General features: G+C 37.3%; 1 protein-coding gene across 1 annotated transcript in view; it reads left to right on the forward strand.

Annotated features, from left to right (window-relative positions):
- CPNE8 (copine 8) overlaps positions 1 to 18,918 on the forward strand; it is a 234,557-nt gene that overhangs the window by 79,800 nt on the left and 135,839 nt on the right. Inside the window, exon 6 of the mRNA XM_025930235.2 lies at positions 4,834 to 4,910. Within this exon, the coding sequence (XP_025786020.1) occupies positions 4,834 to 4,910 (77 nt within the window). The remainder of the gene's footprint in view (positions 1 to 4,833; positions 4,911 to 18,918) is intronic.

The raw sequence follows: 18,918 nt of genomic DNA on the forward strand, positions 1-18,918 counted from the left end.
GTGTGTGTTAAAGCTGTGGAAACATGCCTGGATTTATTACTGGAAGTTCTATTTTAATGTAATTCTAATGACTCATCAACTGGAACACAACACCATAGTAAGAAACAGTAAAGCAGTTTGTGTTAAAGGTAATTTTTATTTCTATGTTTATCTAACTACAGACCAAAATATCTAAAAGTAGCCATTAAAGGACACATGTATTCTGTTACCGTACTGTGTAAAATGCATAGAAAATGTGAAGCATTGAGATGAGTAAAAAATAAAGATTCAGTAGAAATTTCCAGCGCAAGGAGTAGTTAGTTGAGAAACACTATATGCTGATTTTTTCACTGTGAGTAGTAAATGTGTTGCTTGATAAGGAGTACGGAAGCACAGACAGATTAAAGGAACTACAAAAATGCTATAAATATTTAGGGGCAAAGTGTGCAATAACTATAGAGATAGTGTGTACAGATGCGTGCCATAGCTTTTTGGTATACATTTTATTTTATTATTTTAATTTCCTTTTTGTTCATCACTGATGGTATTTGTGTGTTCTCCATTTGCTAATATGTCTTCTCTAATATGGATATGCTCAGTACTTCAGTTCTGTTTTCTTGAGTAATGACAGCACAGAACAGCTTTTGGTGAGACTTGGCCATATCCATTTAACATGTAGTATGCACAGCTATCTATCAGTATTAATATTTTTTAGAAAAGAGTTCCAGAATCCCCCATGCTTTTCACTGCTAACGCAGAAAAATGATCTATTCCAAATCTTTAGTATTCAGCACTTTCTGCCATGAGACTTAGAGAAATTTAGGTTTTTTGTTTTTTTTTTTAACCCATAAACATATCTGTAAAGTCTCTTTTGAAATTGGGAAAGACATGTTGCTACTAAGGATATTTAATTTAAATATGTCCAGGCTGTACCTTAAGTACTTTCTAATTACTCAGAACCAAAATTTAAAATGATTTGCACTTTCATGAAGGTGTTATAACTGAACTAATGTGAATTTGCTCCTTGGTGAGTCACCAAGGTGGAGATACACCAGATGGAGTTGTCACACAAAGGAATCAATTTGCAGCAAATAAGGAGATCATGGGGAATAATTTCCAAAGCCCTGACTCTCCGAGCAAGAGTGGATGGATTCCTTTATTTAGGGTTAGGATGACTATTTAGAAAGGGGAACCCTGTCATCATATGTAGAGGTGGGCATAAGGTCACATGTGCACCTTAAGAAAACATGCCTATACCTATATTGTATGTTATGTTAATGAGGCTTACGTTCCTCCTTGGACAGATAATTTAGCATTATATTGGAGTAGGAATAACTGTCCTTCACTCCATAGTCCATCTGCGCAGGTATGAGTCTGTGGTTGAGCTCAAACTGATCTGGGTGGTCTGGGCCTCTGGAACTCTTTGCCAAGCCAGTCGTTATAGCTTAAGGGGTAGTTTCAGTTTCCATCATGGGATGCCGTGCCCGTTGGGCCTTTTGCCTGAGTTAAGTAATAGATAAACTGGAAAGAACTTAAAGAAAAATGTGGGAAAAAGGTCATTGGGTACAGACAGGTGAGCAATACAGGTCATGTCTTGGGTTTAGCTGGTGATGATGTCATTCTGGAAGCCACCAAATTTCAGATCCAGAGTATTTCCTGTCCCTCCCTTCTTGTCCCCACTGTCCCCCTCCCCATCCTCATCATGTGCAAGGATAGTTTACACCAAATCCTGTCACTTTGCTCTGCACTGTTTCCTGCCACTTGCTACAACTTCAGTTTGGGTCTTAACACTTGGCTTCTTATTAACTACTATAGCCTGATTGATCCAGATTGCAGATTTTACCTCATTCGTCAGTCCATTCTTCTTCACACTGGTACCCGAGTAATCTGAATGTACTGTTCTAATGGTGCCCCTGCATTGCTAAAAGACTTCCAGTTGCTTCTGATTATCCTAAGACAACTTCCTTGTTTGTTTGTTTTTGACCGGCCAACTGGACCTTCTACAGTCTGACTTGGCTCTTCATCTTCAATTCTCCCCTTTACTTGAAGCCCATTCTTTTCTTATGACATTCTTGCCTGTAACTCTGATCTGTTCTCTAGGATTATGTAAGGGAGGAAAAATAATTCTCCCTCTACCCTTCTTATTAGCCTCTGTAATAAAAAAGACGATGAATAGGAGAAAAACAAATGAAAGTTTAATAACATGGTATACCTCCTGTATACATGGGAGATACTAAGGAAAATGGAGTAACTCCCTTAAATGGTCCAAGCCTTATACCATCTCTAACTAAAGACAAAAAATGTTGGTGAGTGGGGAAGCAGTTATCGGAGGTTTTCAGGCAAAGCATTTTAAAGAGGGCATAGTTTATGCAGATTTAAGTCTCCGCCTTCTCCACTGAGAAGAGATTTAGTAACCCCCTTCGTCCTAGTACAGTGAGGAAGACAGCCTTAGAAATGGAAATTTTTCTTATAAATGTAAATGTCTCCTGCAAAAGGCTAACTTGTAACCTGGTTTTCTGAGCTTCCCCCATGTCTGCTATTTCTTAAAAATAATTAGCCTAAAATAATCCTTATGCCAGGGCACCCAGGTGGTTTGGTCGGCTAAGCATTGGACTCTTGATTTTGGCTCAGGACATGATCTCACAGTTGGTAGGATCGAGCCCTGTCAGGCTCTGCACTGACAACATGGAGCCTGCTTGGGATTCTCTCTCTCCCTCTCTCTCTCTGCCCCTTCCTTGATAGCACTTTCTCTCTCAAAGTAAATACATAAACATTAAAAAAATAATAATCCTTATGGCAAAGAGATTTTTTTGGGTAGCCAATTCTCTTCTGCTTTAACTGGAATTGTAACTGTACTCAAGGAGTTCACTGCCTGGAGTGCATTAAATTGAACACAACCAAAGGAAGTGTTGAAAGCAAAGAACTTTTTATTACTTTTCACAAGTAAGGAGCTGGAGGCAGCTCTCAAAGCACTGTCTGTCCCTGAAGTTAGTACAGGAAGCTTTTATCCGTGTATTAGGGGGTGGGATCAGGGAGCTTGCATATGCATTACATATACATTAAGGAGTTATACATATTCTATTATTTAGGCACTTGGGTTCAATTCCGCATGCCTAGGATGTCACCATGCTAGTACATGCACCTATGTTCAAACAACAGGTGGAAAAATAGGCGGAAAAATCTCATTTATAGGAGGGGATCCTAGTTTTATAATGAGCTAAAGGTAACAACTGCAGGACAACTTAGGCGAGGGGTGGGGGTGGGGGAACTTCTGCAGGTCCTCAACTCCAAAATGGCTCAAACTGACTCAGCTGGTTCCTGTAAGGGTCTGTAAGGGGTTATCAGGTGAAAGAAGCACCTACCAAGGGACTAACAGGTGAAACACCTTACTGGGTGTCTGTTGGTTGGGAACTGCTGGTTTTTGCAAAGCAAAACACACTCCTTCCCTGCTTTTGTCCTTTCCCCCTCCTCCCTTCTCCTGATAACTTTCAGCCCTTTGATCTGAGTAACTTCCCATTGTATCCTAGCTAACAGAATATCCAACTCTCTTCTCTCCAAGATCTGATTTCTACTTGGCTCTCAAGGCTTACTGCCTTTGGGAAATATTACCCTGACTATCCTAGTCTCCAGCATGGACTTCCTTCATCAGACTTAGAGCACTCTCTCCTTTTACTTTTTAGAACTGAATACATAGCTTTTACTTGCTAGGCATTTAAAGTTTTTACTTATTAAAAACTTTGAATATTTTGTTTCTTCATTCCTGTCCATCCTTCTTAGGGCTTCCCATGGGCCAGTTCTCTGTACAATTTAGGGAGATCTTCCACCTTCTCTTTTAGGACAGATTGAAATCCTATACAAGCTAAACTAGAGTGTGTGTCTCTCTCTGAAATACTTGCATATTTTCTTGATTCAACACGCCCAGATGATGTTGGAACTCTTATTTTATTGGCATGTGAAATTGCATTGTGTTTATGATATTTAAATTCTTAGGCAGCATATTAATCTGGAATCAGAACATCTGGGTTAGTCTGCTATTTCTGACTGCTCAGACCATGAAAGAAATCAACCTCCTGTATGATTAGGATTTTCTTGATATGTGAAACAAAGATTAATAACAGATCTTTCATTGTGCAAGGTTATTCTGAGTCTTGAAAATAAGTATAAGATTGTACTTGAAATAAGGTACATCTAGTTTGTACATTAATGAACTTTACAATGTATTACACTTAACCTATTTTTAGGTACGTAACATATGCTAATATTAAGTCATGTAATATTAACTCGTTCATCCTCAAAACAACTCTGTGAGGGGAACTAGTACAGGTTAGCAATGAGGAAACTGGAGAGCTTAATTAATTGCCCAGTCCCAGGTAATGAGTGTCAGTAGTGGAACAGACACCTGGCTGTGTGGCTTGGGACCCCCTCTGTAGCCACCTCACATAGCCTGTGTGTAGGTAACGCTGAGTATTGTTAATCACCTCTGCTCTGTGTTTTCACAGTCTACCTCCTCAGCCCAAAGCTTACTAGTTTCAGAGATATCCAAAGCCAACTGTGGATTCAAATCCTGGAACTTCTTTCCACTGTTGTTGTAATTTCAAGAAGAAAAAGAAAGTAAAAGCGGTTTCCCGCTTACTTGCATTAACAAGCTAGCTGCGATAAAAGGACAAAAGGCTTTGCCAGTTTGCAGGAAAATCACATGCTAAAATTCATGCTTGTTGAGCTCATTTTATTCATTACTGGGAGTCGGGGAATTCAGTATTTCAGCAATGAAACCAATACAGATATGATGTACAAAATATGTAGTGTAAAGACAGCTTGAGAACTTATGAGCTTTAATCCTTTTATCTATTTTAGGACTTTCTGGGACAAGTGTTTTGTACATTGGGGGAGATTGTTGGTTCTCAGGGAAGTCGCCTGGAAAAGCCAATAGTGTAAGTATTTTTTTAATGCAGACAATGAAATGTTAACTCTTCAGTTTTTATTTTGGTAGTTTGGAATTGGTAAATATGTGGTTGTAGACCAAAAGTGGGTTTAAAAATCTTCCTGAGTTTTTTCCTCTAACAAAATAGTTCTGACATGTTTGTAAAGAATCATTTATATTTTAGTTGTCGTATGCCCTGCTGCAAAATGTTCACAAAATGAAAGGAGGAGACTTAAAAAAGCAAATGTATTGTTTTCTGTTTGGTTATAGTATTAATTCTTCTGTTTTTAAGAATTAAACATTTTGAGAAAGATATTTTCCTCCTTTGGGCTAGGGACTATATGTAGCACCATTCTTCATACCATATGTTTAATAAAGAATACTGAGAAAATTGCAGAACTAACCACAATATCAAAAAGTTTGGGAAATTTGGAAGTCAGATTCTTTTAAGAATCTCAAACTCATAAAATAAATTTGTCAAAACTTTCCAAAATTATTCACCTTTGACATCCAAATACTTAAATGTCCAAGGGCATCATCATTCTCACATTATCTGTATAAAATTGAACTTTATGTTTAGTGTATTCTTTTCAGGTTAATAAGAAATCTATGAATTCTCACTTCTCACTTATTAACTTATTACTTAGTGCCAGTTTGAAGACTTTTGCATATCAACTACCTTTTTTAACATTCTTTCATGTATATATTTTTTTATCTTTGTAGGATTTGTAAGCTTATAATTCAAATATGTTTATGCTCACTTTAATATGTCAGTAAAAAGTAATCTGTAAGGCAAATGCAGATAATTTTATTAAGTATATATAATTGTTACTGTATTGTTGAGTCTAATGATTTAGGCCCATGAAAATTCTTGGAAGGTCACTGAATCACCCTTTTTACTGAAGAACGAATCAATAACATACACAATGCTACCTCAGAGGTGCCTTTAATATTCTTTGAGAGAAAACAAAAGCAATTAAAATAGAGAATTTTTATTTCAGTGTAACAGAATAGAGATTTTTATAGAACTTGCACTCATATTTTTAAATTGATCATTTTACTGGTTATTTTTATCTGGTGTTATTTTCTCCATAAAAGGAAAATATAACTCTACTTTCATAAGACTATTAAATTACTTAAAATTCTTCCCAATAGAAAATTATTTTTATGTTGGTCTTGAAACATGTTAAAAAGTTGATATTTTATTGGTTGGGGCATGTGGTAAATAGAATATAGTGTGAAATGTGGCCCTTGTTCAGGTCATTCAACAATTTCCATTAGACAAGACCAACAAAAACACAATTGGGCTAAGGGGTGAAGATGTCTAGAGTAATGATTATGCAAATGTTGAGAGTATTTTCTGGCAGTTGCGTCATGATTATCTTATATAATCAGAAAAGATGAGATGCCCTTTAGATTTTTCCTAGTTCCTGCTGAGGTTGGCGTAGCATAAGTGAGACAAAGCCTTGGAAACCTGTTCAGGCAACATGAAGCCATTGTAAACACCTGCTTTGCTTCATCTATAGGGTTTTTTGTAATTTAGACAAGTTTATTGAAAGTGTTGATATTATATCTATCTTACTGACCAAGGTAGAATTCATTCAATGTTGTAAAGTATATGCAACTAATCTTTTATTCAACCTTGGACCTTACTAGGCAGTCTTCTCAGGCAAATAAGTATTAAGAAAAGGGTTACTGAGAGAAGATGCATCTTCTGTTCAAATGGCAATTTACTCCCTTACCTCAACATCAAATGAAAAGCAATGAAAATCATTTATCCTTTTTGTTTAAAAGTGTAGTTGGGTTGAGGAAGAGAATGAAATGTTATTTTCATGGACGTTTTATCTGCCCATAATGTCGAAGTAGCCCTTAAAATTAGCAGGTCCACTAGATGGATGCTTTCAGATTCCACCCTCATCCCTGATCACCTTTAGTCACTACCATGTATTTTTTTTCCTGTACGTGCTTTTTCAAATCAATTGAATGGAGAGATGGGAAGGTTGGAAGGTATGTGATACTTCAGTGGAGGAGAGAATGGTTTTGGAAGAAAGGATAGAGCCAGGGAGAATATTGGAGATGATGTGAGGTCAGGGAAGTGTTTTCTCACAGGAAACTCAATGACAACCATAACTTCTAAAGGAGGATACCATGTTTTATCACATAATACATAAACATAGTGGAATATCTTAAAGCATGGCAGAAACAATAAACTTTGCATTGGGAAATAATACGTATCTGACGTGTAGCTCTTACATCCATTGCTCACAGTCCCCTCTGTCTCCTCCTGCCCTGCCCTCACCCCCACCCCCATGGAGTGAACCTGCCCTGGTCAGGGCTTAGCTATCCAGTCAAAGATAACATTGTAAAATGGTCACTAAACATCCCATTGTTTTTCCATGGTTGATTCATCATGGCTGGAGATAAAAATAGAATTTGTATACTCTCCTGTTGTAGCCATTACTTTTGCCTATCTTGTTAGGGAGTTGGAGGATTTTCCCTGTCTGGAAGGGTATAGGCTTTGGAATTGTAGCACAGGACACCTCCGGAGGCAGATTATCCACCTGCGATTAACAAAATTGACTCATCCTGAATTTAGAAAGTCTCCCTGTGTCTCAAATGTTATTTATCTTAAATAGCATTATCCAAGTGATTTAGGGCCTATTCACCAATTTGTTTTAGATTAGAGATTTATTTTCCAGTTAGTTTTCCTTTTAAATTCTAAGTTACTCCAAAGATTCTATTGTTTTCTTCCCTTTAAAGCCTTCCCTTTAAATGGCCTAGTTTAAATTATTTTCTGTTAAGGCATGAAAAATAATTTCTTTTGGCTTTTGAATTGCGCTTGTGTTGTAATATCTCCTCAGTGTTGGGCTTTTAAAAATGATGATAACTATAAAATTTGGAGATTTAAAGCAGATATACTAGAGCTTTAAATTGTTTGTTACTCATCAAGCCTTTGAAAACTAAGTTATATTTATTACAAAGGAAAAATGGATTTCTAGTGTATAGCCTCATGCTCTATTAAATACAGAATGTGAATTTAATGTTTATTTATTTTTGAAGTTTATTTCTATTTTTTGAAAGACAAAGAGAGAGACAGAGTATGAGCAGGGGAGGGGCAGAGAGAGAGGGAGACACAGAATCCAAAGCAGGCTCCAGGCCAGGCTGTCAGCACAGAGCCCGGTACAGGGCTTGAACCCACAAACCATAAGATCATGACCTGAGCCGAAGTCAGATACTTAGCCGACTGAGCCACCCAGGCACCCCCAGAATGTGAATTTAAAATCACTTCTTATTTTCTGTGCTTCAGTTATTGTTGTCACTTTTATTGTGAGATTCTCTTCTTTATGAGAATAAGAATTAATTTTTAAGGAGTGCCTGGGTGGCTCGTCGGTTAAGCGTCTGGCTTTTGGTTTCACCTCAGGTCATGATCTCACAGTTCGTGATATCAAGCTTACATAAGGCTCAGCACTGACAGCATCGAGCCTGCTTAGGATTCTCTCTCTCCCTCTCTCTCTGCCCCTCCCCTCCTTTTGCTGTCTCTCTCTTAAGGTAAATAAACTTTAAAAAATTATTTTTTAATATTTTGTAGGAACTTAGGTTAATTTTTTTGAAATTGATGTTCAAGAATTTTTAATTTACTTTTTAATAGCAGCTCACGATTTTCACAATTTCCAATAATCTGTTCTGTTGAATTCAAGTTTTGAGCAAATTTGGATTCAAGTTTTGAGCAAACACATTTCTCATATCTTAATTCCATCTAACATTTCGGTCTTTTCCCTGAGCCCTCCTAAAATGACTCTTGTGCTACTTAATTTGTCTGCAGCACTTACTGTGTCTTCCTATGACTCATTGGCTCCTCGCTTTAGATCGTCCCATTATTATTTACCATTATACCCACTCAGCAGTGTGTTTTCTCATGCTGTGAGATTGTATCCAATTTTCTGCGTGATGCTGTCAGAGAGTTTTACTTCTTCTATCTTTAGGGAGCTCAGTGATGGATTCAGCAAAGCCTTCCAAAATGCTAGAATCAGCACCAGTTTAAGAAAGATTGCCATTCTCTTCTCTGGGAGGAAAGCATTTATTATATTCATCAAGTAATAGACCTGTTTGTTCCTGTTACGCTCATCCAGGCATGACTGGTTCTGTATAAAAGGATGGAGTGAGGAGGCAGGGACTGGTTGTGATTAGAAGGAAGAGTCTTACCCTGGAGAGGAGGGGGAACTCCATGGGTAATTGAACCGGCAACTGTTTTGGCTAAGGGAAAAGATTATGTTCTTTGTAGGGTGGCCGTAGCAGCTTCTGATCTAGGCAATCAGGAGTGGGTAAAGGATAAAGAGAGGGATCTAAGAGTGATTAGTGAACAGTACAGTGAGAAGTGTACAGGGACAGGGGCTCAAAGGCAGGTGATAATTGGAAGACCGGCTTGCAGCTGATGGATGGACACTGGGATACCAACTCTGATAAAGGGTTTAAGGACAGAGCACATTGGGTGCTGAAGTTCAACAGGAGAAATGTGGAGAGAGGAACAGAGGAGAAGGGAAGCTGGGGAATAATGTAGAAGTAGAGGGCTTGTGAGGGACTTGAGGCAAGAGCCTTAAAGGCTTGCCTTAAAGATCTGGTTCAAATGTGGCCTGATTCTGAAAGCTATTTTGTAGCTGTGGGTGCATGTAGATGAAGTCAGTGTGAGAGGAATAGGAGGAGGAAGAATGGGAGAATGATTAGTCTTGAAGGTGAGAAACATCCCAACTTAACGATGAAGCAGAGCTTGTCTTTATTGTGCAACGTTTTGTATGTGAAAATATAGTCAGCTTTGGGGGAAATTTTGACCTTCAAAGTCATCTTGACTTTAGTAACTTCCTTGCAGAGTAGATTGATATTGTTACACTCCCTGTTTTTTAATTTATTTTTATTTATTTTTGTTTCTTATTGGAAAGAGCACTGGGCTGGAAATCAGAATATGATGTTTTTAGTACCATGGCTGGTACTAACTCACATGTTACATTACAAAATTTGTACATCTATATTATATTTTCATACCTGTGGGTTACATTTGTAGCATGGAAACTTTAGTCTAGAGATAAATAAGTAGCCGCTGTAACAGAGTTGATAGGACAGGGGCTTTGGGGCAGTCAAATCTGGGATCATAATTTATTGGGTGTAGAATTTGAACAAATTGCTTTAAATTCCTGAGCTCCAGTTTCCTCATCTGAAACATATGAATAATACACTTTTAAGAGAGCTATTAAAGAAATAACAATACTTTATACAATATTTTTGTCATGGAGGACACTGGAATTTAATAAACACCCCAATTGCAGCTATTATTAATGTTGTTCTTAAATATAGCTAACGTCTTTTAGGAAAGACCTTAAATGCAATCACCTAATAAGCTCAGATTTCCATCTCTCCTTCCCTCTCTTCTTTCCTTCCCTTCCTTTTTTCCTTCCTGCCTTTCTTTTTGTCTTTTAGTATTTGTTTCCTCAGAGAAGCATTTAGCTAGGAATTCAGTAAGATTAGATAAAGGACAATTTTGAACCAAAGTATATTACATATATATAAATTGTTAAGTGTTGACCAAATATAAATATTAAACATTGTTTTGTCTATTCTCAGTTTCTGCTTGTCATTAGTTTGGGTTTTATAAGATAGTGGGTTTTTGTTTTTTGGTTTTTTTTCTGGAAATGTCCTGGATTTTTAGACCATTGCCCAGGTTCATATGTAATTGCAAAATATAATCTAAAGGACAATATCAATTAAATTATTTTTCTCTTATTTGCAAAGATCACATTGATGGGTGTACATATTTATAATTTTCATATGATTCCAACACATTAAAAATTGAACCACTGATTGCATCTTAGAGAGATGTTAGGTGCTTCACTGATCTAGCATAAGCATTTATCTCCCTTTGGGAGAGTCTATATGAAATATTGTGTGTTCTCTAAAGACTAAAAGTAGAGAGAATCTTAGTACATTTCCTTATGTATCTTGCACCAGATTATGAGTCTTCCATATAACAGAAACTTAGTAAATGTTCAACTGGCCCACTTTTTTAACATTCATTTGTGGATCTGAGCTCATGCTCTGGAAAAATCTGCAGAGATGTATTTATTTAACCTGAAAGAGTGACTGTATACAGTTGTAAGCCCCCACACTTCTCTGCTCTATGCAGAAATTCCAGTTGTTCTTGGTAAAGGCATATAAATTAGGAACTGTTCTGATTAGATAGGCTTGCAAAGAATATGGCCAGTCATGAAAGATATGGATAAGATAAATACATTTTTCTGAAAATAGTCCTTAATATCATCATCAAAGGCAAGCCCTAGAATGGTTGATCTGCTTTTCTGATTTGGATGTTATTTCCCTGTTCTTATGAAGCTTATGTACAAGTAACTCCTTTAGGCATCCAAAATTGAGAAAGAAAATAAAAGGCAAAATTATTTTATCTAAGTGCTTATTATTTAGACTGTATTTATTGACTGGATTTGTTTACTTTTCTATCAGATACCACCTCAGTTTGGTAGAGGTTCTAAGGATTCCTTTTTTTTTTTTTCTTCTCTTAATTCATTTATTCAACACATCTTTACTGAGAATATATAACGGTCCAGGAACTGTTAGGTACTAAGCATACAATTATGAAAACACAGTTGTTCCTGTCCTCATGGAGATAATCACCTATTCATTAAATGAATAGTCATACAAATAAATATAATTACATATTGATATAAACCCTATGAAAATTACAGTACTGACTTAGACCAGAATATATAGGTCATTTTTAGTAATTGAATTTTTATCATAAATACAGTGGGAAAAATCATGATTTTTGTTCAGAGAGGTTCTTTCATTTCTGTGTGCAGAATGGTTATGGGTAGTTAACAGGAACAATTAGTAAGTTAATTACTGTTGAAATAATCTAGTTCAGAGTAGACAGTAATTTGGACTAAGAAGAGAAATAAGCCGATCAAAATGTTTTTAATATTCATTTCACAAGGATTGATGATAGGCTGATAGTCTTGATTGAAAAGGATTTCAAGGAAGGCTTACAGATTTCTTGCACAAGTAACTGAATGGATGGATGTATCATTTTCTGACAAGGGGAAGATCATCCATGTCTGGGCTTTTCACAGCTGATCAGTGTTTTAGGAAGAGATGAGTCATTCTATCCTTGTATTGCAAGGTGTAAACATTTGCAACATTCTTTTTTGTTTGTTTATATTTGTCTAACCTCATTGAGTTGGATTAAAAACTGATAAAGCTGAAGGAAAGAACTGATAAGATGTGATCTGTGTTATTTGGAAGATGGCTTCTAAACTAAATAGTACCTTCTTGTTGAATAAACCTACTTGTTGAATAAACATTCCTCATTTCACTTAGTTTTAGTATCAGACAAGTTTCTAAAGGGTTACCCTTAGTATAGACAATGTTTAGAGATTATGTTGGGATAAAATCTCTCAGAGAAATTATAGGTTCCTCTACAATGAAATTCATTGTTTCTTTCTTCTTTCTTCCCTCTTAGGTTATGGCATAATTTGCTGATTCTGGGATTCAAGATGTAGCCCAGGGAATATTAGTTTTATAGCTAAGCAAACTAGTTGTAAAGAAAGACCTTTATGGGCCAACCTTAGAATAAGAATCTTGGTCTGAGCTCTAGCCCACTGATGAGATGAATGTTTGGAACTAACATTTGGGGATTGTCTCTGCTCCTGTATTTATACCCAACTGGTTTTTGTCTTCAAAGCAATTGAAAGAGAGCGGTGAATTTTTTAAAAAATAATACCAGTGGCTAACTTGATTGAATTCTTATAAGGTGTCAGTCAATATATTACCTGCTTTGCACTTAAAAGTTCTGTAACCCTTACTGCACCATTGTGAGGTAGATAGGTATTATAATCATCCCCAATCATCAGAGAAAGAAACTGAGACAGGATTCTGGAGAAACCGCGCTTCAAATAGAAGTTGTCTGGATTGTGACCCATGTGCTTAACTACCGCATTATAATGCCTTCAACAAATGAATATATTTATATATGGCTCTGACGGAAATTGAATTTTTTAATTTTATTTCATTTTAGTAATGAAAAAGTATTTACTTAAAAGTCAAGAACGTCTCTGAATGATAAGACGAGCTTCCAAGATACCCATCTTGGCTTAGGTCATTTCAAGGATGAGAGGTTCCTTTGCACTATGTCTTACCCACACAACTCTTATGCCAGCACAGTCCAGAGTAAAAACAAAAATTCCTGAGGTAAAAATTCCCGAGGTCATCTCCAGAGCGGTTTGTTTCTTGCTTCTGTCTTGGGTCATAAAGACTTAGCTTCTGTGGGCCATACCAGGTTCCCATAGGGAATGTGCTGCACTCTTCTGTTCCCTAGGATGATTAAGAGAACAGCAATAGCCCTGGAAGTGAGGGGAAGAGCGGCTTAACTGTGCCAGCTAATCTCGATCTAGGGTTACTGTGCCTGCTCTCTGTGGTCAACTAGGGTGACAGAACCCTTCTCTAGGGGTAACATTAAATTTTCTCAAAGCCAACACAGTCTAAATAGGAAAACTGTTGGAAGGAATTTTAAAAATAAATCCATATCTAGTTTTGGAAAGAGGTAAATGAGTGTGTGATGTGTTTTCCTGATCTTTTAGAAAATCATCACTCTGAATTCAGTGTGTTGACAAGTACATAGCACCACGTACTCATTCTTCCTGGTCATTTCTTCCATTTGGTAATGCAGGATGATGTGCTTCCATTTCTAAAAGCAACGAGCTTTCTGCTGCTTTCTTCTCTTTCAGTGTTCAGGGAAGAGAAATTAAACATATTGTTAGGGGTTTTATTTATATTATTTTTGTTGAAGGTCTTTGTGAGTAATTATCCTTGATTGGGCCACAGTGCCATTTTAGGTACAGGCAGATTCTCGCAATGCGGTAGGCTGCTCTGAGAATGTATTCTAGTAAGTGAAAAATCTCAGTAATCTTTGCTAACTCACTGTCTGCTTTGATACCAGTATTGGTTAGAGGCAGTAATCATGGAGACAGATCAATTGAATCTCAACTGTTTCCCAATTTGAGTTAATTCCGATGAAAGACTCTAAACATGGAGGGCAATTTAGTAAACTGACATTTCCAAATACATCGAGATTCCAACATATATTTTTAGTCATTTGCATAAACATATTGTGTTTGTTTGTTTGTTTGTTTTTTTCAGTATAAATATACCACTTCTAGCTAACTGAATTGTTGGCTTCTCCCAACATTTTATTTTATTTATTTTTTTTTTTTAAATTTTTTTTTAAAGTTTATTTATTTTTGGGACAGAGAGAGACAGAGCATGAACGGGGGAGGGGCAGAGAGAGAGGGAGACACAGAATCGGAAACAGGCTCCAGGCTCTGAGCCATCAGCCCAGAGCCCGACGCGGGGCTCGAACTCACGGACCGCGAGATCGTGACCTGGCTGAAGTCGGACGCTTAACCGACTGCGCCACCCAGGCGCCCCTTCTCCCAACATTTTAATAAAGGTTTTTACCTTCTCCCTTTCATACTATTTTTGTTTGTTTTAAGTTCCCTGTTGTCCTTTCCTAAACAGGTCTACTTAAACAATAATCAAAGGAATACGCAGTAGATGTTCCTGTTCTGTTCTTATTAATTCTTCTGTTCACCATGACACATGTGGGTTCCACAGCATGCTGGAGCAAAGCCCCTGAACAGCCTCCTAAAATTCAATCAAGCTGCTGAATGCCTTTCCTCCATCCTTTTTTTCTTTTAACAATTGTGAAAAGACTTAAAAAGAAACCATTATATCCTCTGCATTGTAGAGACCTGTTGTTGTGCCTTGTAAATGGTAAGATTCGGTAAATGTTTATTCAACTGAATTTTCCAGAATAAGAATCAAACTTCTATGTTTTTCTCTTTTTTGTTAAGAACACAAAATGTCTCTCCTGTGCATTATAACTTTGCACTTCAGGGCTTGGAATAGAATTTTTAGATTATAATAATGTTGCTACCTATGCATTTTACTACATCACAAATGTAAAGGGTACTTGCAATAATATTAGTAACCTAATATTTCTGTATGTAGATGGACAGATCTAGTTTATCCTAGCTGAAATAATTTCTTAAAAATTTTTGACATATGTGGTATTTAAGAGCTAGGATGACATCATTCTTGTCAATAATTACTTTTAAAGAAAATTTTTATCTCCAGAGATTATGAACAGTTTACTTTGTTTTTATTACTGCAAAGCTGTGTCTCAAATCACCGATTGTGTATTCCTCATAATTCTGTACTGTGATAATAACTGCCTTGCTTTTCTTTTAATGTCAGCATTTACATTCTGACCATAAAAGAAGACCACATTTAATTTAATTGTAATTTTATTTTATTTTATTTTTTTATTAAAAAAAAATTTTTTAATGTTTATTTTTGAGAGAGAGAGTGAGACAGAGCATGAGCGGGGAGGGCCAGAGAGAGGGAGACACAGAATCCGAAGGAGGCTCCAGGCTCTGAGCTGTCAGCACAGAGCCCAACGCGGGGCTCGAACCACAAACCGTGAGAACATGACCTGAGCCGAAGTCGGCCGCTCAACTGACTGAGCCACCCAGCCGCCCCTAATTTAATTGTGATTTTAATAATTACAGGGAAGCAGATGGATTTCTTGAGCACAGTGTTTAAAAATTTCAACAAAATTTGCTATTGCCATTTTCTGGCATTTAACGTATTTTACCAGTGAACGTCATATGTTTTCTTTTGTGATAACTGATAGAGTAAAATCTTAGAAATGATGTCTTCATAATTTTTAGAGACAAAATGTATTGCCTGGAAAGAGAAATGTATGAGATTTAAATTAAAATATTCATTCGTTTTGAAAAACTACTTGCATGCGTCTTTAGTTTTGCCTTTGGAAATGACATCATTTCTTCCTGTAATTAGATTGCAAAAGAAAACTAATATACGAAAAGTATGTTTCTTTTTGCTTGAACATCAGTGTTAGTTTTCAATTACTGAGCTATTTATGTGGCTTTGATTTTTTTCTTTGTTTAACAAGAAACATTTGGTATCTTATGTCATCATCCCCAGCTATTTACCTTCTCTGTGTCTCCACTTGTGTGATCTGAGCACCTCAGTGTCACAGTCCAGAATCAAATGGTCCGGTGACGCCACTGAATCCTGATCTCCAGCCCGGCTTCGACCTTCTATGCTCTGTCATTCTTGTGGGTACATTTTTCCTTTCTTCTTAGCAGCTTTTCCAAAAGGCTACAAATAACTTTCTTCAAGCCCTCTGTCACATAACCTTTCTTCTCCTCACTCCTAGCCTTTTACTTTTACAACTTTACCTTTTTACTTTCAGAGAAAATAATATCATAAATACTATTAGTTGCTGCATCTGTTATTTAACACTCTAACAGCCTGCACCAAGAGCTTTCCATGTATTGTACCATTTAATCTTTCCTCAACCTAGCAAACCAGAGATTATTAGTCATAGTTTGCAGATGAACAAATGAGGCTTAGATAAGTCAAATACTCACCCAAAATCTGGAGAGGAAGGAAGCCAGGAGCTGAGGTGCTTTTTAAAACTCAGGTGTGACCCCTTAATCGTTCTTCCATTTTTGGCACACTACAGGGGAGATTTAGTTTACCTCCTCCCCTCCTGGTTTAGTTGAGCATGTATTACTTTTCTCCACCTGAACAACTGCCTTCTTCTAAGCCCTGGATTGCACTCCACACAGACATCCCTAGAGACTTTGCTTCCGCCCTGCCATCCTCCAGACACATAACTCTGCCTCTACCTTATGCTATGGCTCTGCCTCCGTTCTTCCCATCACAGCAAATAATCTTCAAAGACTTCTTGCACGGCTGCTCCACCGCTCCACTGCCACTACCTCGTCAACCCACTTTTCATGATTCCACTTAAATGTCTTGCTTGGGGGCTCAGCTATCTCCTGTGTGCCATATCCATAGATGCTTGCGGTTCTCATCTTACCTGGCCTCTCTGTGGTGCTTGTTGCTGTTGATCAGTTCTTTCTTGAAACTCCTCTCCCTGTGCTTTCATGACACCGTCTTTTCATTGGTTCCCTCATGGCTCCCTGGATAGTCCTCTTACCTGCATCATGGGCCAAACAATGACCTGAAATTGTGCACAAAATGCTGAGTGACATTTTTCTCCTGAAAATGTCTCTGGCTTTTATTAGAGTCTCAAATGTGTCTGTGACTTAACAAAGTTTAACACCTACACCCTACAGGATATGTTACTCTGGATGATGTCTTATATGTCTCTGATTTCAGCTGTCACCCATATAACAATGATATCACATCTTACATCAATCATATTTCTTTTGTTGGCTCCAGATGCATGTATATAGCTGCCTACCAAACATAGATGTCTCAAAGAAATGTCAAATTGAATATGCCCCAAAGGTGAATTTATCATTTATACCAGCAAAATTCCTCCTGCTGTGTCCTTTCTCTGTGATGGCACTGCTAGGCAGTTTCTAAGCAAGGTAGGTGGGAGTCCTTTTATGCCCTTTATCCCTCTCTCCTTCCTTGCTCAGCAGCCAAGCTGTCCATCTTCACTTCCACTACTCTTTTGCAGCAACCCCTCTTACTTAGTTGTACAGCCCTTCCTGACCAGCCTTGATGTCTGTAATTACAGTCTGCACCAATTTCCTCTGCATGCAGTAGCTCCTACTGGTCTTTTTAGAGTCAGATGTAGAATTCAGCTCCTTCTTCAGCTCTTCCCCATACCCTGTTGGGTAGAAAACTCAATCTGCAATGGCACTTGAGACCCACCAGTGTACTCTAATATTCCTAAACACACATTATCCTCTGAGCGACTTGAATGTCCTTCATTGGATCGTATTCTTACATCACCGTGTCTGATCCTCGTGTCTGGAAGGCATTTATGCACTTTGCCCCACTTGCCAGTTTGCACCCACCTTGTTAGACACAGCTCCTGTCACCTTCTCTGAAATCTTTCTGGTCTCTACCAGAGTAGGATTGGTGCCCATTGTTAGTGTAGTACCTGAATCTTTGTTCAGTTATAATATTCTTCATCCTTTATTGTTTATTTCTGCATCACATGTTTTGCATTTCACTACAGGGCAAGTGTCAGTTAATTCTTTGCATAATACTTCTCCCTAAACTCTACGTCACTTCTCCCTCACAATTCAAGTGTAACAGAGCGCTCATATATGAATAATTTATGTGTTGCCAAATTTTAGTGTAATATTACATAAATAACTCATTGTGCCACTAGGTACTACATTAATTTTTTCATTCAATTTTTTTGAAAAGAGTTCATTCAGTTTGAGTTGTTTTTGTCCCAGTTCAAATAGATCGGCTTAGCATGGAAAGGTGTTGGATTATCCTTTATCCAGTTAAGAACTAGCTCTTATTAGAGTCTAGGTCCTTTATCCAACTGCCTCCAATTGGGGATTTGTTACTGCAGTTAAGACTAGTCCATATGTTAAGTTGGCAAATTTTGTATTGAAGATTATCTCTTAATGCCATTACCTACACAGGTGAAACACTTAGAATTCCCATTCTGCTTCTTTAGCTGCCTAACATTCTATATCAGGAACTGTTTTTTCATATTTTATCACCTGTTCCCTTTTCCTGCCTTCAGTCAGTGAATATACTTCATCCTGTTATTATCTGGCCCACTCATGATTGAGCTAGTATAATCACCGAATTAGTACTAAGTTTGAACAGAAGTCATGCTACTGGCTTAATTTGTTAGTTTTCTTGTACATCCATATTGAGTTACATTATTTCTCTGGGGACTTCTGAAATCACTCTCTTAAATGTAATGCAATTCAACAAATGCTTAGAGAATGTCAATATCAGATGTCTTTAGGTATAGACAGGCAGAGACGGTGATGCACAACCCTTCCCCTTCTGGAGCTGCCTGGTTTTGTGAATAATACATGTAAGCACATGATAATAACTATAATGTATGGAATACTTGCTCTGTGCTGTTTATACACATTTGATATTAAAACTGAATTATTAGTCCTCAGATGAGGATACTGAGT

The sequence above is a fragment of the Puma concolor genome, chromosome B4, assembly GCF_028749965.1.
Source record: "Puma concolor isolate L17-30 chromosome B4, mPumCon1.1.hap2, whole genome shotgun sequence".
In the NCBI taxonomy this organism is placed as follows: domain Eukaryota; kingdom Metazoa; phylum Chordata; class Mammalia; order Carnivora; family Felidae; genus Puma; species Puma concolor.